The sequence below is a fragment of the Mustela putorius genome, unplaced genomic scaffold (genome assembly GCF_011764305.1).
Source record: "Mustela putorius furo isolate JIRA1106 unplaced genomic scaffold, ASM1176430v1.1 tig00000095_pilon_pilon_pilon, whole genome shotgun sequence".
Lineage (NCBI taxonomy): Eukaryota > Metazoa > Chordata > Mammalia > Carnivora > Mustelidae > Mustela > Mustela putorius.
The window spans coordinates 30,393,216-30,410,354 of record NW_025421280.1 but is presented as its reverse complement, the minus strand read 5'-3'; the positions used below and the strand labels follow the sequence as shown (position 1 = coordinate 30,410,354).

Here is a 17,139-nt window from a genome sequence, read left to right as displayed (position 1 = left end):
GTGAATAATGCATGCCTATACTCTTATTAATTAACAGCTGTTTTCATATTATTTCCCCAAAATGAAAAAGAGTACCACTTTGCTACCTGTTTAAAAGTTCCAATCCCAAATGATGTGACAGCTCTTTAAGTCTTTTGACAGACTGATGGGTATGGAAGGGATTTCTTATTGTTTTCATAAATAATTAGTGAGTTTGAACAAATTCATATATTTGGTTACCACTTTGGTTTGCTCAATATTATTATATGCCCATATATTATATGCCTATTTTCTACAGTTGTCAGCATTTCAAACAATTTTACAGATTACTGTTTCTCTATTCAATTCTATGGATATATTTTGGCAATGAAAATGTTTTAACTTCTGTAAGTTAATTTGTAAGTACACACACACACACACACACACACACACACACTTAATTAATTAATTAATTAGGGTCATTATTGGTCATTTTAAGGACTTCTGGAGGAATTTTTGTATTTTTTAAAATCTATTTTCAATTTCTGTATGTGGTGTTATATTAATTTCGGGTGTACAATACAGTGATTCAATAAATCTTAAACTTTATCAGTGTTCATCATGATAAGTGTATTTTAATCCCCTTCATCTATTTCACCTATTACCCTGTTCACCTCTCCTCTGGCAACCACCAGTTTATTCTCTATATTGAAGAGTCTACTGTTTTGTTCATCTCTTTTTTTTCTTTGTTCATCTGTTTTGTTTCTTAAATTCCTAATATAAGTAAAATCATATATTTGTGTTTCTCTGACTGATTTCTTTTACTTAGCATTACACCCTCTAGGTTTATCCCATGAATTTGCAAATAGTGAGATCTCATTTGTAGCCATTGATACACTTTATCTACCCTCCACCTGCCCTCTGGCAAATACCAGTTTGTTCTCTGTATTTAAGTGTCTATATGTTTGTTCGCTTGTTCTGTATTTAGGTTATGCATATAAGTGAAGTCATATATTTTATTTATCTGACTTATTCTACTTAGTATAGCACCCTCTAGATCCACCCATGTTGTTGTTTTCTCATTCTTTGTTATGATTGAGTAATATTCCATTGTTTATATGTATACCTATATCTATCTATATCTGTATACCACATATTCTTTTCCATTCATCTATCAGCAGAAGCCAGGTCTGCTTCAATATCTTGGCTATTGTAAACAATCGTACAAAAGCAGTAGGTACATATTTAATTTTGAATTAGTGTGTTTGTCTTCACTGGGTAAATACCCAGTAGCAGAATTACTTGATCATGTGGTATTTCTTCTTTTAATTTTTTGAGGAACCTCCATACTGTTTCCGCAGTGGCTATACCATTTTTCATTCCCACCAACAATGCATGAGAGATCCCTTTTCTCCACATCTTTACCAATACTTATTATTCCTTCTCTTTTTTATACTAGCCATTCTAACTAGTGTGAGGTGATAGTCTTATTCATTTGGATGTCACATAAAAGTAATTATTTTATTTCCTTCTCAGTTGTTTACTGTTGGTATGTAGAAATGCAACATATTTTTTTAAAAGATTTTATTTGTTTATTTGACAGAGAGAGATCACAAGAAGGCAGAGAGGCAGGCAGAGAGAGAGAGAGGGAAGCAGGCTCCCTGATGAGCAGAGAGCCCGATGTAGAACTTGATCCCAGGACTCTGAGATCATGACCCGAGCCAAAGGCAGAGGCTTAACCCACTGAGCTACCCAGGCACCCACAACTGATTTTTTGAGGGTTGGCTTTGTACCCAGTTACTTGGCTGAATTAATTTTTTATCATTTCTATCCGTGTTCCTGTGGCATCTTTAGGATTCTCCACATAGAAGATCACATCATCTGCATACATAAATTTATTCTTTCTTTCCAGTTTGGATGACATTTATTTCTATTTATTGTTTCTTTTTAAATGGTATTTTGGTTGCCATATAGTACTTCATTAGTTGTTGATGTGGTGTTTCATGATTCATTGTTTCCATATAACACTCAGTGTTCATTGCAATACATGCCCTCCTTAGTACCCACCACCCAGATAACCCACACAGTTGCTCTGGCTAGAACTTCTAGTGTTATGTTGAGTAGAAGCTGTGAAATCAGGCATCCATGCCTTGTTCCAGATCAAAGAGGAAAATGTTCACTGTATCCCCATGGAGTATCATGCTTGCTGTGGATTATTCATAAATAGCTTAATGCTGAGATAGTTTCCTTCTATTCCTAGTTTTTAGTGTTTTTATTGTCTTCCATACACAAATATAAACATTAGTATCTTGATGCTGAGTATACACATTAATGTATCTCCCAGGTTAATGATGCATGATTATGTCATTTTGTTTTCTCTTATTTTGCAGTCCTGTTGACTACATGGAACTAGAGAATGATACACAAATTTCAGAGTTTCTTCTTTTGGGATTTCTGGAAGAACCAGAATTACAACCATTCATCTTTGGGCTGTTTCTGTGCATGTACCTGGTCACCATACTTGGGAACCTGCTCATCATCCTGGCCATCAGTTCAGACTCCCACCTCCACACCCCCATGTATTTCTTCCTTGCCAACCTGTCCTTTGTAGACATCTGTTTCACCTCCACCACCATCCCTAAGATGCTGGTAAATATACAAACACAGAGAAAAGCCATAACTTATGAAAGCTGCATCATGCAGATGTACTTTTTCATACTTTTTGCAGGTTTGGACAACTTCCTTCTGACTGTGATGGCTTATGATCGCTTTGTGGCCATCTGTCACCCCCTGCACTACACTGCCACCATGAACCCTGGGCTCTGTTCACTACTGCTTCTGGTGTCCTGGATCATGAGTGCCCTGCATTCTTTGTTACAAACCTTAATGGTGCTGCAGCTGTCCTTCTGTACAGTCTTGGAAATCCCTCACTTTTTCTGTGAACTGCGTCAAATGATCCAACTTGCGTGTTCTGATACCTTTCTTAATAACATGGTGATGTACTTTGCAGCATTGCTTCTGGGTGGTGCTCCCCTGGCTGGAATCACTTACTCTTATGCAAAGATAGTTTCCTCTGTATGTAGAATCTCATCAGTTCAGGGCAAGTATAAAGCATTTTCCACCTGTGCATCACACCTCTCAGTTGTTTTGTTATTTTATTGCACAAGTTTAGGAGTGTACCTTAGCTCTGCTGCTACTCAGAACTCCCACTCAGGTGCAGTAGCCTCAGTGATGTACACTGTGGTCACACCCATGCTGAACCCCTTCATCTATAGCCTGAGGAACAAAGACATAAAGGAGGCTATTAATGTATTTTTCAGAGGGAAGCCATAAAAGGCCCATTTTTTACCAACTACCTGTGATTGTAGACTTAATAGTGATTCTTTAATCAGATAATGAAAGGAGATTTTAATTCTTCTATTTATATCTTGGAGTTTCAATTTGTCTAAAATCATCTTTATAAATTTGAATAAGTCCTTTTGTTGAACTTTCTGTTCCTTCTAATACTCAAAAATTTTCCTTTTGTCTTCTTAGCTTCCAAAGTTAGTCCCAATCTTGAATCAGAAACATTTTGGAGATTCCCATTTGCCTCATATAGTGATGAACTGTACTAGTTTTATGAAATGAACTACATTGGCAACTGAGGCAATTTTTATGATTTTATTGTAGAGGAAATTCTGAGATCACAATTTTTTACTGTGTCTGCCTTAAATGCTCTTTTTTAAAAAGATTTCTTTTATCTGTGGAACATAAATAATAACATGGAGGACATTAGAAGGAACACATGCTTGTAAACAAAGCACAGTATTCTCAGAAGCTCCAAAAACAAACAAACAAACAAATAATTATTTTATTTATTTGAGAGAGAAAGAGAATAGTAACAAGGGAGTGGAGAAAAAAGCAGGACCCCCATTGAACAGACACCTCCAGGCAGGTCTTGATCCCAGAAATGTGGAATCATGACCAGAGCCTAAGGCAGATGTTTAACTGACTGAGCCACTGAGGCACTCCTTAAATGCACTTCTTGATAACAGAGAATTTAACCTATGAATTTGGTTTCTAGCTAGTCATGGAGCTTTGTGATCCTCATTAAGATCCTGCTCCCTTGTCAGTTCAGCATCCACAGTATCCCTGGCACAGAATAGTAAGGCAAAAGTTGCTCATGAAAAACAGCCTCCCAGGGTAATCTATAGAAAAACAAATTTGCATAAACAAATTAACATGGGTTTGATATAAAAGAAGACCTGAAATACGATGAAGTAAAATTTTCTATCACACCATATTTTATTGTAGGAAATGTGTTTTTGATGATGAACACCTACACATTGAAGCATGGGGTATTTGGTGTCCATCTTTAAAAGTCTCTATTAATTGGAGTAAAGAATTTAATGGCAGATTCTGTATTATTTAATTGGATGATTTTGCTGTTTCTAATTGAAAATTTCATGTCTTGCCTACAAATATTACTTCGTACATTGTCCTAAACATAAATTCTCCCCCTTTAAAAATGTTGTCATAAAACTTATAGGGTGAGTGAATGAACAATTGGTTTGTTCACTCTGTCATTAATTTTACCTTTTTTATGATCTAAACTTTCTTCAATCCTGTGATTAAAGGATGACTCAGAAAAGACCTTGTATTTCTCCCCAGTAATGCTCTGGGAAATGAAATTTGTGACTGAGGGACCCACAAGTTTTTCCTGGAAAAACACACAGGTATTTCCAACCTCTACCAGTTACCCAGAAGGAAATCTCAATGATAGTCACTTTTTAGCACACTTATTTGAAATAAAAGTGAATAACCTTGACATTATGAATACTCCTTCCAAATATCAGAATAAGTATAAAAAATAAGAAGGAGTAGATTATTCCTTATATCTTCAGGTCTGTTTACATTGATTATTGTATCAGTCAGTGATTGCTGCATGACAAGCCATGCCAAATGTAAAAGATTTGATATAATGCTTCTTTTTTTAAAATTTTTTATTTTTTATAAACATATATTTTTATCCCCAGGGGTACAGGTCTGTGAATCACCAGGTTTACACACTTCACAGCACTCACCAAAGCACATACCCTCCCCAATGTCCATAATCCCACCCCCTTCTCCCAGACCCCCTCCCCCCTGCAACCCTCAGTTTGTTTTGTGAGATTAAGAGTCACTTATAATGCTTCTTTTAAAATTGCATGGGGGCTATGTTGGGGAAATATTTTGGTCTCTGATGGTCTCCTCATGAGGCTTCTGCAAGCTGTGGTTCAGTTAAAAGTGCTCTTCTAATCTTGGCTGTATTCTCACTGTTGGGGATTGCTGATGGTAGGCTGGTCTAGGTTGGCCATTGTTTGTACACCTGGGCTCTGATCCACATATTTTCTCTTCCTACAGTAGACTAGCCAGAACTTGTATACATGGGGTACAAGGCAGGGTTACTAGAGAGGTGCAGAAACACACAAAGACCCCTTGAGGTACACTGTCATTTTCAGCATACACTATTACTCAAAGCAAATGAAACATTAATTTCAGTCCAGATTCAAAGGTGGAGAAATAGATTCCATCTCTCAGTGGGAGGAGCTTCACAGTGACATTACAAAGCACATGGATACAGAGTTAAGCAATGAATTGGAGCCATCTCTGATAAAGGTCTACCACAAGTGTGATTTTCAATTCAATAAAGTTTTATTGATGCAGGGCATAAAATCACCATACAGAACAATATAGTACAGTACAATAGAGTAATTCAACAATTCTGCACATGACAGGGTGGTCATCAGTAATGAGTGTGTTCTTAAGGGTTGAGTCTGCAGGATTTTCTATATTTAGTTCATATCATCTGTAAATAAATAAACAAGTAAGTAAGTAAATAAATAAATAATTTTACTTCTTTCTGATTTGGATGCCCGTAATTTCTTTAACTTGCCTGATTGCTCTAGCTAGGACCTGCAGTGTTATATTGGGTAGGAATGGTGACAGTGGACACCCTTGTCTTGCTCCTGATCACAAAGGAAAATTTTCTAACCTTTCACCATTGAGTATGGTGCTACTGTGAGTTTGTCTTATATGGTCTTATTTAATGTTGAGGTGTATTCTTAGACCCAGTTTGTTGAAGGTTTTTTTTTTTTTATCATGAAAATATGTTGCATTTTGTCAAAAGCTTTTTCTGCATCTATTGAGATGATCATATGATTGTTATATTTCATTCTATTAATGTAGTATGTAACTTTTATTGATTTGCTTGTGTTGAACCATTCTTGTATCAAAAGGATAAATTTCATTTGATGATGGCATATAGTCATTTCGTGTGCTGTTTAAATCAGTTTGCTAATATTTAAAACAAACAAACAGTGTCTATGCTCATCAAATATATTACTCTACAGTTTCCTTTTTTAAAAATTTTTATTTTTTTTTTATTTTTTCAGCATAACAGTATTATTTTTGCACCACACCCAGTGCTCCATGCAATTCGTACCCTCTCCAATACCCACCACCTGGTTCCCCCAACCTCCCACCCCCCCGTGCCTTCAAAACCCTCAGGTTGTTTTTCAGAGTTCATAGTTTCTCATGGTTCACATCCCCTTCTAATTTCCCTCAACTCTTTTCTCCTCTCCATCTCCCCTTGTCCTCCATGCTATTTGTTATGCTCCTGTGGAAAGAACCAAGATGCCCTTCAAAAGACGAATGGATAAGGAAGATGTGGTCCATATACACTATGGAGTATTATGCCTCCACCAGAAAAGTCTACAGTTTTCTATTCTTGTATTAACCATTTCTGGCTTTGGTTTCAGGTTAATTCTGGTTTTGTAAAATGAAGTTGAGAATGTGCCCTCCTCTCTAAGTTTCTGGAAGGGTTAGAGAAGGATTGTTATTCACTCTTCTTTAAATGATTAGTAGATTTCACTTGTGAACCTCTCTCATTCTGGGCTTTTCCTTGCTGGGAAATACTGGGTTATTGATTTAATAGGCCTAGTCATTATTGGTTTGTTCCCATTTCCTATTTCTTCTGAATTTAGACATGGTAGTTTGTGTGTTTCTAGCATTTATCCACTTCTAGGTTGTCCAGTATTTTGGGGTGAAATTGCCCATAGTGGCCTCCTATTATTCCTTGTATTTCTGTGGTACGCATTGTATGGTATCCTCTTTTGCTGCTGATTTGATTCATTTAGATCTTTTTCACTCCCCTCCTTTTTGGGGGGTGTCTAACTAAAGGCTTGTCAATTTTGCTTAGCTTTTCGAATTATTGACTCATCTTTGTTAATCTTTCTGCTGGTTTTCTGGTCTATATAGTCTTCTTAATTTAATTTTATGGTCTACATATTCTTCTTAAGTGATTAATAGAATTCACCTCTGAAGAGCTTTAGTACTGGGTTTTTCTTTGCTGGGAGATTTTTGATTACTGAGTAAATAGCCTTACTCATTATTGGTTTGTTCATATTTCTTATTTATTCCTGATTTAGTCCTGGTGACTTATGCCTTTCTAGGAAAATATCCATATCTTCTAGGTCTTCTAGGTCTTCTAATTTGTTGGAGGGAAATTGTTCATAGTGGTCTCCCATGATTCTTTGCATTTCTATGGTATTTGTTGTAAGGTAACATGTTTCCTGATTTTCTTTAATTAAAAGATTTTTCAATTAATTAATTAATTATCTGAGAAAGAGTGAGAAAGAGGCATGGAGAGAGGTGTTGGCTAGTAGTGGGAGAGAGATAAACTTAGTCTTTGCTAAGCATGGGCCCTGAGGTGGGGACCCGAGATCATGACCTGAGTTAAACCAAGGGTCAGATGCTTTTTTAAAAAGTTTTGTTATGTTAGTCACCATACAGCATATCATTAGTTTTTGATGTAGTGTTCTAAGATTCATTGTTTGCATGTAACACCCAATGCTCCATGCAATATGTGCGCTCTTTAATACCCATCACTGGGCTTGTCCATTTCCCCACCCTCCCCTCTAAAATTATCAGTTTGTTTCCCAGGGACCATAATCTCTCATCATTCATCTGCCCCTCTGCTTTCCCTCCCTTCATTTTCACCATCCTTCTCTTAATGTCCTCCATGCTATTCCTTATCTTCCACAAATGAGTGAAACCATATGAAAGCTTAACCCACCAAGCCACCCAGGTGTCCCACTAATGATTCTTTTTTTTTTTTTTTTTTTCAGCTAACATTTTCTTTCATGAAGATAGAAGTACTTTTTAAATTTATTTTTTTATTTTCATCACAACAGTATTCATTATTTTTGAGCCACACCCAGTGCTCCATGCAATCCATGCTCCCTATAATAACCACCACCTGGTATCCCAACCTCCCACCACCCTCCACTTCAAAACCCTCAGATTGTTTTTCAGAGTCCATAGTCTCTCATGGTTCACCTCCTCTTCCAATTTCCCGCAACTCCCTTCTCCTCTCTCAACATCCCATGTCCTCCATGCTATTTGTTATGCTCCACAAATAAGTGAAACCATATTATAATTGACTCTCTCTGCTTGACTGATTTCACTCAGCATAATCTCTTCCAGTCCCGTCCATGTGGCTACAAAAGTTGGGTATTCGTCCTTTCTGATGGAGGCATAATACTGCATAGTATATATGCACCACATCTTCCTTATCCATTCGTCCTTTGAAGGGCATCTTCGTTCTTTCCACAGTTTGGCGACCGTGGCGATTGCTACTATAAACATTGGGGTACAGATGGCCCTTCTTTTCACTCCATCTGTATCTTTGGGGTAAATACACAGGAGTGCAATGGCAGGGTCATAGGGAAGTTCTATTTTTAATTTCTTGAGGAATCTCCACACTGTTCTCCAAAGAGGCTGCACCAACTTGCATTCCCACCAACAGTGTAAGAGGGTTCCCCTTTGTCCACATCCCCTCCAACACATGTTGTTTCCTGTCTTGTTAATTTTGGCCATTCTAACTGGTGTAAGGTGATATCTCAATGCAGTTTTAATTTGAATCTCCCTGACGGCTAGTGATGATAAACAGTTTTTTCATGTGTCTGATAGCCATTTGTATGTCTTCATTGGAGAAGTGTCTGTCCATATCTTCTGTCCATTTTTTGATATGCTTGTCTGTTTTGTGTGTGTTGAGTTTGAGGAGTTCATTATAGATCCTGGATATCAACCTTTTGTCTGTACTATCATTTGCAAATATCTTCTCCCATTCCGTGGGTTGCCTCTTTATTTTCTTGACTGTTTCCTTGGCTGTGCAGAAGCTTTTGATTTTGATGAAGTCCCAAAAGTTCAGCTTCGCTTTTGTTTCCTTTGTCTTTGGAGACATACCTTAAAAGAAGTTGCTGTAGCTGATATCAAAGAGATTACTGCCTATGTTCTCCTCTAGGATTCTGATGGATTCCTATCTCACACTGAGGTCTTTTATCCATTTTAAGTTTATCAAGTACTTTTTTTTAAAATTTAAATTCAATTAGCCAACATATCAATAGTTTTAGGTATAGATTTCAATAATTCATCAGTTCCATATGATACCCAGTGCTCATCACATCATGTTACCTCGTGATTTTAATTATTTGCATTTTCCCCACACCATTTCTTTTGGTCCACTTAAGGGTTTGCCAGTTTTGTTTAGCTTTTCAAGAAGTTGACTCCTACCATTGTTAACCTTTCCCATTCATTTTCTGGTCTCTATATAACATATGTATGCTCTGATATTTTACTTTTCCACTGCAGCTTGGGGCATAGTTTGTTCTTTTTCTAGGTCTTTGAATCATAAAACGAGGTTATTTACTCATTCTCTTTAATTTATATAAATGTAGGCATTTACTGTTATAAACTTCCCTCTTAGAGCAGCTTTTGCAGCACCCCACAAGTTTATTATTATTACTATCATTATTATTATTAATGTTAGTCACCATATAGTACTTCATTAGTTTTTTTTTAAGTTTTAATTTTTTATTGTTTATAAACATATATTTTTAACCCCAGGGGTACAGGTCTGTGAATCACCAGGTTTACACACTTCACAGCACTCACCAAAGCACATACCCTCCCCAGTGTCCATAATCCCACCCCCTTCTCCCAAAGCCCCTCCCCCCAGCAACCCTCAGTTTGTTTTGTGAGATTAAGAGTCACTTATGGTTTGTCTCCCTCCCAATCCCATCTTGTTTCATTGATTCTTCTCCTACCCACTTAAGCCCCCATGTTGCATCACCACTCCCTCATATCAGGGAGATCCTAGGATAGTTGTCTTTCTCTGCTTGACTTATTTTGCTAAGCATGATACGCTCTAGTTCCATCCATGTTGTCGCAAATGGCAAGATTTCATTTCTTTTGATGGCTGCATAGTGTTCCATTGTGTATATATACCACATCTTCCTGATCCATTCATCTGTTGATGGACATATAGGTTTTTTCCATAGCTTGGCTATTGTGGACATTGCTGCTATAAACATTCGGGTACACGTGCCCCTTTGGATCACTACGTTTGTATCATTAGGGTAAATACCCAATACTGCAATTGCTGGGTCATAGGGGAGTTCTATTTTCAACATTTTGAGGAACCTCCATGTTGTTTTCCAGAGTGGCTGCACCAGCTTGCATTCCCACCAACAGTGTAGGAGGATTCCCCTTTCTCCGCATTCTTGCCAGCATCTGTCATTTCCTGACTTGTTGATTTTAGCCATTCTGACTGGTGTGAGGTGATATCGCATTGTGGTTTTGATTTGTATTTCCCTGATGCCAAGTGATATGGATCACTTTTTCATGTGTCTGTTGGCCATCTGGATGTCTTCTTTGCAGAAATGTCTGTTCATGTCCTCTGCCCATTTCTTGATTGGATTATTTGTTCTTTGGGTGTTGAGTATGCTAAGTTCATTATAGATTCTGGACACTAGTCCTTTATCTGATATGTCGTTTGCAAATATCTTCTCCCATTCTGTCAGTTGTCTTTTGATTTTGTGAACTGTTTCCTTTGCTGTGCAAAAGCTTTTGATCTGGATGAAATCCCAATAGTTCATTTTTTCCCTTGCTTCCCATGCCTTTGGTGTTGTTCCTAGGAAGATGCTGCTGCGGCTGAGGTCGAAGAGGTTGCTGCCTGTGTTCTCCTCAAGGATTTTGATGGATTCCTTTCGCACATTGAGGTCCTTCATCCATTTTGAGTCTATTTTTGTGTGTGGTGTAAGGAAATGGTCCAATTTCATTTTTCTGCATGTAGCTGTCCAGTTTTCCCAGGACCATTTATTGAAGAGGCTGTCTTTTTTCCATTGGACATTTTTTCCTGTTTTGTCAAAGATTAGTTGACCATAGAGTTGAGGGTCTATTTCTGGGCTCTCTATTCTGTTCCATTGATCTATATGTCTGTTTTTGTGCCAGTACCATGCTGTCTTGATGATGACAGCTTTGTAATAGAGCTTGAAGTCCGGAATTGGGATGCCACCAACGTTGGCTTTCTTTTTCAATATCCCTTTGGCTATTCGAGGTCTTTTCTGGTTCCATATAAATTTTAGAATTATTTGTTCCATTTCTTTGAAAAAGATGGATGGTACTTTGATAGGAATTGCATTAAATGTGTAGATTGCTTTAGGTAGCATAGACATTTTCACAAAATTTTTTCCTCCAATCCAGGAGCATGGAACATTTTTCCATTTCTTTGTGTCTTCCTCAATTTCTTTCATGAGTACTTTATAGTTTTCTGAGTATAGATTCTGTGCCTCTTTGGTTAGGTTTATTCCTAGGTATCTTATGGTTTGGGGTGCAATTGTAAATGGGATGGACTCCTTAATTTCTCTTTCTTCTGTCTTGCTGTTGGTGTAGAGAAATGCAACTGATTTCTGTGCATTGATTTTATAACCTGACACTTTATTGAATTCCTGTATAAGTTCTATCAGTTTTGGAGTGGAGTCTTTTGGGTTTTCCACATATAGTATCATATCATCTGCGAAGAGTGATAATTTGAATTCTTCTTTGCCGATTTGGATGCCTTTAATTTCCGTTTATTGTCTGATTGCTGAGGTTAGGACCACTAGTCCTATGTTGAATAGCAGTGGTGATAATGGACATCCCTGCCGTGTTCCTGACCTTAGCGGAAAAGCTTTCAGTTTTTCTCCATTGAGAATGATATTTGCGGTGGGTTTTTCATAGATGGCTTTGATGATATTGAGGTATGTGCCCTCCAACCCTACACTTTGAAGAGTTTTGATCAGGAAGGGATGCTGTACTTTGTCAAATGCTTTTTCAGCATCTATTGAGAGTATCATATGGTTCTTGTTCTTTCTTTTATTGATGTGTTGTATCACATTGACTGATTTGTGGATGTTGAACCAACCTTGAAGCCCTGGAATAAATCCCACTTGGTCGTGGTGAATAATCCTTTTAATGTACTGTTGAATCCTATTGGCTAGTATTTTGTTGAGTATTTTCGCATCTGTGCTCATCAAGGATATTGGTCTATAGCTCTCTTTTTTGATGGGATCCTTGTCTGGTTTTGGGATCAAGGTGATGCTGGCCTCATAAAATGAGTTTGGAAGTTTTCCTTCCATTTCTATTTTTGGAACAGTTTCAGGAGAATAGGAATTAGTTCTTCTTTAAATGTTTGGTAGAATTCCCCCGGGAAGCTGTCTGGCCCTGGGCTTTTGTTTGTTTGGAGATTTTTAATGACTGTTTCAATCTCCTTACTGGTTATGGGTCTGTTCAGGCTTTCTATTTCTTCCTGGTTCAGTTGTGGTAGTTTATATGTTTCTAGGAATGCATCCATTTCTTCCAGATTGTCAAATTTATTGGCGTAGAGTTGCTCATAGTATGTTCTTATAATAGTTTGTATTTCTTTGGTGTTAGTTGTGATCTCTCTTCTTTCATTCATGATTTTATTTATTTGGGTCCTTTCTCTTTTCTTTTTGATAAGTCGGGCCAGGGGTTTATCAATTTTTTTAATTCTTTCAAAGAACCAGCTCCTAGTTTCATTGATTTGTTCTATTGTTTTTTTGGTTTGTATGTCATTGTTTTCTGCTCTGATCTTTATGATTTCTCTTCTCCTGCTGGGCTTAGGGTTTCTTTCTTGTTCTTTCTCCAGCTCCTTTAGGTGTAGGGTTAGGTTGTGTACCTGAGACCTTTCTTGTTTCTTGAGAAAGGCTTGAGCCGCTATATATTTTCCTCTCAGGACTGCCTTTGTTGTGTCCCACAGATTTTGAACCGTTGTATTTTCATTATCATTTGTTTCCATGATTTTTTTCAATTCTTATTTAATTTCCCGGTTGACCCATTCATTCTTTATTTTTTTTTTTCCATTCATTCTTTAGAAGGATGCTGTTTAGTCTCCATGTATTTGGGTTCGTTTCAAACTTCCTTTTGTGGTTGAGTTCTAGCTTCAGAGCATTGTGGTCTGAAAATATGCAGGGAATGATCCCAATCTTTTGATACTGGTTGCGTCCTGATTTAGGACCGAGGATGTGATCTATTCTGGAGAATGTTCCATGTGCACTAGAGAAGAATGTGTATTCTGTTGCTTTGGGATGAAATGTTCTGAATATATCTGTGATGTCCATCTGGTCCAGTGTGTCGTTTAAGGCCTTTAATTCCTTGCTGATCTTTTGCTTGGATGATCTGTCCATTTCAGTGAGGGGAGTGTTAAAGTCCCCTACTATTATTGTATTATTGTTGATGTGTTTCTTTGATTTTTTTTATTAATTGGTTTATATAGTTGGCTGCTCCCACATTGGGAGCATAGATATTTAAGATTGCTAGATCTCTTATTGGACAGACCCTTTGAGTATGATATGGTGTCCTTCCTCATCTCTTATTACAGTCTTTGGCTTAAAATCTAATTGATCTGATATAAGGATTGCCACTCCTGCTTTCTTATGATGTCGATTAGCATGGTAAATTCTTTTCCACCCCCTCACTTTAAATCTGGAGGTGTCTTTGGGCTTAAAATGAGTTTCTTGGAGGCAACATATAGATCGTTTTTTTTTTTTTAATCCATTCTGATACCCTGTGTCTTTTGACAGGGGCATTTAGCCCATTAACATTCAGGGTAACTATTGAGAGATGTGAATTTTGTGCCATTGTATTGCCTGTAAGTTGACTGTTACTGTATATGGTCTCTGTTCCTTTCTGATCTACCACTTCTAAGCTCTATCTTTGCTTAGAGTACCCCTTTCAATATTTCCTGTAGAGCTGGTTTGGTGTTTGCAAATTCTTTCAGTTTTTGTTTGTCCTGGAAGCTTTTAATCTCTCCTTCTATTTTCAATGATAGCCTAGCTGGATATAGTATTCTTGGCTGCATGTTTTTCTCGTTTAGTGCTCTGAAAATATCATGCCAGCTCTTTCTGGCCTGCCAGGTCTCTGTGCATAAGTCAGCTGCCAATCTAATATTTTTACCATTGTATGTTACAGGCTTCTTTTCCCGGGCTGCTTTCAGGATTTTCTCTTTGTCACTGAGACTTGTAAATTTTACTATTAGGTGACGGGGTGTGGGCCTATTCTTATTGATTTTGAGGGGCGTTCTCTGAACCTCCTGAATTTTGATGCTCATTCCCTTTGCCATATTGGGGAAATTGTCCCCAATAATTCTCTTTAGTATACCTTCTGCTCCCCTCTCTCTTTCTTTCTCTTCTGGAATCCCAATTATTCTAATGTTGTTTCGTCTTATGGTGTCACTTATCTCTCGAATTCTCCCCTTGTGGTCCAGTAGCTGTTTGTCCCTCTTTTCTTCAGCTTCTTTATTCTCTGTCATTTGGTCTTCTATATCACTAATTCTTTCTTCTGCCTCATTTATCCTAGCAGTGAGAGCCTCCATTTTTGACTGCACCTCATTAATAGCTTTTTTGATTTCAACTTGGTTAGATTTTAGTTCTTTTATTTCTCCAGGAAGGGCTTTTATATCTCTCGAGAGGGTTTCTCTAATATCTTCCATGCCTTTTTCGAGCCTGGCTAGAACCTTGAGAATTGTCATTCTGAACTCTAGATCTGACATATTACCAATGTCTGTATTGATTAGGTCCCTAGCCTTTGGTACTGCCTCTTGTTCTTTTTTTTGTGTTGAATTTTTACGTCTTGTCATTTTGTCCAGAGAAGAGTATATGAAGGAGCAAGTAAAATACTAAAAGGGTGGCAACAACCCCAGGAAAATATGCTTTAACCAAATTAGAAGAGATCCCAAATCGTGAGGGGGGAGAAAGGGGATAAAAAGAGGTTCAAAAGTGAAGAGAGAAAAAAAAAGAAAAAAGAAAAAAAAAAGAAAAGAATTAAAAAAAAAGAAAACAAATAAGAAAATATAAAAAAAGAAAATATATATATATTAGATAAACTGGTTAAAAAACGTTAAAAAAGAAAAAGGTAAAAGTTAAAAAAAAACATTTTACCAGAAGGCAAGAAAAAAAAAATCACAGGGAAAATGCCATGAGTTCCGTGCTTTGCTTTCTCTTCCTCTGGAATTCTGCTGCTCTCCTTGGTATTGAAACCGCACTCCTTGGTAGGTGAACTTGGTCTTGGCTGGATTTCTTGTTGATCTTCTGGGGGAGGGGCCTGTTGTAGTGATTCTCAAGTGTCTTTGCCCCAGGCGGAATTGCACTGCCTTTAGCATGGGCCTGTGTGAGTAAGCTTTTGTTCCCTGAGCGCTTTTTGTAGAGTTCCAGAGGACGGGAATACAAATGGCGGCCTCCTGGTCTCCGGCCTGGAGGAGCCGAGAGCCCAGGGCCCCACTCCTCAGTGCGCCCTCAGAGAACAGCGCCAGTTACTCCCGTCTGCCTGATCTCCGGCCACGCTCTGAGCTCACCGAACCTGCGACCGGTTCAAGCTCAAGGAGCTGTGAGCTTACTGTCAGCTCTCTCTCTGTAGCCGGCTTTCCCGTTCCAGTACCCGCAAGCTCTGCGACACTCAGACATCTCCAATCCTTCTGTGACCCTACGGGACCTGAGGCCACGCTGACCCCGCGTGGGCTTCGCCCCGGTTTAGCCTCTGGAGTGATGTCCCTCAGTGGAACAGACTTTAAAAGTCCTGATTTTGTGCGACATTGCTCCACCGCTTGCCGGGAGCTAGCCCCTCCCCCCGGGGTCTATCTTCCCATCAATTTGGATTCACTTCTCCGCTGGTCCTACCATTCAGAAAGTGGTTGTTTTTCTTTTTCCAGAGTTGCTGTTCTTCTCTTCGATCTGCCGATGGATTTTCAGGTGTTTGCAATCTTTAGATAAGCTATCTAGCGGATCTCCGGCTAGCTGAAGTAGTCTCAGCCTGCTACTTCTCCACCATCTTGACTCCTCCCCCTTCATTAGTTTTTGATGTAATGTTCCATTATTCATTAGTCGCATATAACACCCAATGCACATTGCAACACGTGCCTTCCTTAATACCATAAGTTTTGATAGGCAGTGTTTCTACTGTCATTTGATTCAAGACTTTTAAATTTCCTTTTTGATTTCTTCTTTCACCCACCAGCCATTCATGATTGAATGGTTTAATTCCCACATATTTGTAAATATTTCAGATATCTGTACACTTACATTCATGCAACATTATTTACAATAGCCAATAAAAAAAACCCAGGAATTATTATAAGATGAATTAATAATGTTGGCATAGCATTCAATGCAATTCAGCAAATTAAAAAAAAAAAAAAAAAAAAAAGGAGACATCCTTTCCTTCGCTAAAACGTGGATCAGTGGTGCCTGAGTGGCTCAGTGGGTTAATCTTCTGCCTTCAGCTCAGGAGATGATTTCAGGGTTCTGGGATCAAGCCCTGCATTCGGTTCTCTGCTCAGTGGAGAGCTTCCTTCCCCCACTCTCTCTGCCTGACTCTCTACCTACTTGTGATCTTCCTCTCTGTCAAATAAATTAAAAAATAAAATCCTAAAAAAAATAAATAAAACATGGATCAATCCTGGAGGTATATGCCAAGTGAAATAATTGGGGAAGGACAATTAGTGTATGATATAACTTATATGTGAAATACAAAAATATGAACACATAGAAAGAGAAAGTAGTTTGACAGTTTTTCTGTGGCTGGAGTTTAGGGCAATGGGATGATGCTGATGTAAGCCTACAAACCTTTGGTTATAAGACGAATGAGCTCTGAATATAAGGTACAACATGGTCATTAAGGTTATCTATATTGTGTTGTAGACTTGCATGTTGCTAACAGAATACATAGTAAATGTTCTTACAATAACAAAAAAATAGTAACTATGTAAAGTTATGGATGTATTCACTAACCTATTATGGTAATCATTTCACAATGTGTATTAAATCT

General features: G+C 37.9%; 1 protein-coding gene across 1 annotated transcript; it reads left to right on the top strand.

Moving 5' to 3' along the window:
* Positions 1–686: 686 nt before the first annotated feature.
* On the top strand, positions 687–3,291 carry LOC101670649 (olfactory receptor-like protein OLF4). Its single transcript, XM_004781395.2, has 2 exons — positions 687–706; positions 2,349–3,291. The coding sequence occupies exon 2, from the start codon at positions 2,362–2,364 to the stop codon at positions 3,289–3,291; it is 930 nt and encodes a 309-aa protein (XP_004781452.1). The 5' UTR covers positions 687–706; positions 2,349–2,361.
* The last annotated feature ends 13,848 nt before the right edge of the window (positions 3,292–17,139 follow it).

Coding starts and splice junctions, on each gene's coding strand:
- LOC101670649 (XM_004781395.2), top strand. CDS start 2,362: ATGGAACTAGAGAATGATACACAAATTTCAGAGTTTCTTCTTTTGGGA.